This window comes from Balaenoptera physalus, assembly GCF_965194825.1.
Source record: "Balaenoptera physalus genome assembly, chromosome: 19".
Classification (NCBI taxonomy): Eukaryota; Metazoa; Chordata; class Mammalia; order Artiodactyla; family Balaenopteridae; genus Balaenoptera; species Balaenoptera physalus.
Window position 1 is genome coordinate 50522758 of NC_138900.1, and position 874 is coordinate 50523631.

The window sequence follows — 874 nt, forward strand, 5'->3', positions numbered from 1 at the left end:
AATTATCAGCTATATATGTGCAAGTAAACATTACCATGTTTTGCAAGTAATTTCTAAGTCCTTTCTGTTATAGAGCTGTCTTCTAAAGTAAACGAGCCCTGAAAGACCCATTCCACAAATGAAGAAGCCCAGGCAGGGAGTCTCAGCAATTGGCCCCTGGTAACTCACGTGGGTGTACACTAGAATTGTAGGACCGGGACGTCTGGACACGCTAGAGGAAGATCAGTTTGAATATTTATGTATTTCTCTATCCCTGGGCTGAAACTTTCATCACTTGGCACGTTGATATTCATGCCAGACCTTGAACTCTGAAGCCTACTTAGCTAAATCTCCATGGTCCTCCGTCCCTAGAAGCCACTGTGTTTCAGACCATTTTTTCTTCCTTCAATTTGATGTCCCCAGAGTGGGGCAAGTAACAGTTCTTCCCACTTTTGAGGAAATATTCACCTTTGACCATACCTTTATTATATACCTGTATTCCTTCCCACTCCCTAGTCTCCCTCCTGAATTCCAAACCAGATTTTGCCCCTTTCCAGAAAAGCCAGACTAAATCAAGATCTCTACCACTATATCTCTCCCTCTTCATGGAGAATGAGGAAGCATCCCACCCCTCTCTAAGCCAAATTGTTTGTGATGAATGTGTAGAATATGGAACACAGTTGAAAGGTTTTAGGTAATTGTGCAATCCTGATTTTTATTGACTTCTTCTTCCCTCACCCTCCTAGGTAACAGCTTGTCTGATTGCTGTGGCTAAAACAGACCATGAAGCTGAGGTGCGCAGGGCTGCTGTCCATGTGATTGTGCTGCTGCTTCGGGGACTCAGCCAGAAAGCTACTGAGGTACGTCAGTCTCTTACCGTTTGCAAATTCCCTAC

At 44.1% G+C, this 874-nt stretch overlaps 1 protein-coding gene and 1 long non-coding RNA gene across 4 annotated transcripts in view; one reads left to right on the forward strand and one right to left on the reverse strand.

Annotated features, from left to right (window-relative positions):
* Positions 1–874, forward strand: part of TANGO6 (transport and golgi organization 6 homolog) — a 180804-nt gene that overhangs the window by 149772 nt on the left and 30158 nt on the right. The window contains exon 17 of the mRNA XM_082436039.1: positions 726–839. Within this exon, the coding sequence (XP_082292165.1) occupies positions 726–839 (114 nt within the window). The remainder of the gene's footprint in view (positions 1–725; positions 840–874) is intronic.
* The window catches only part of LOC309648052, a 147196-nt gene that overhangs the window by 116917 nt on the left and 29405 nt on the right, over positions 1–874 (reverse strand). The window lies entirely within an intron of this gene.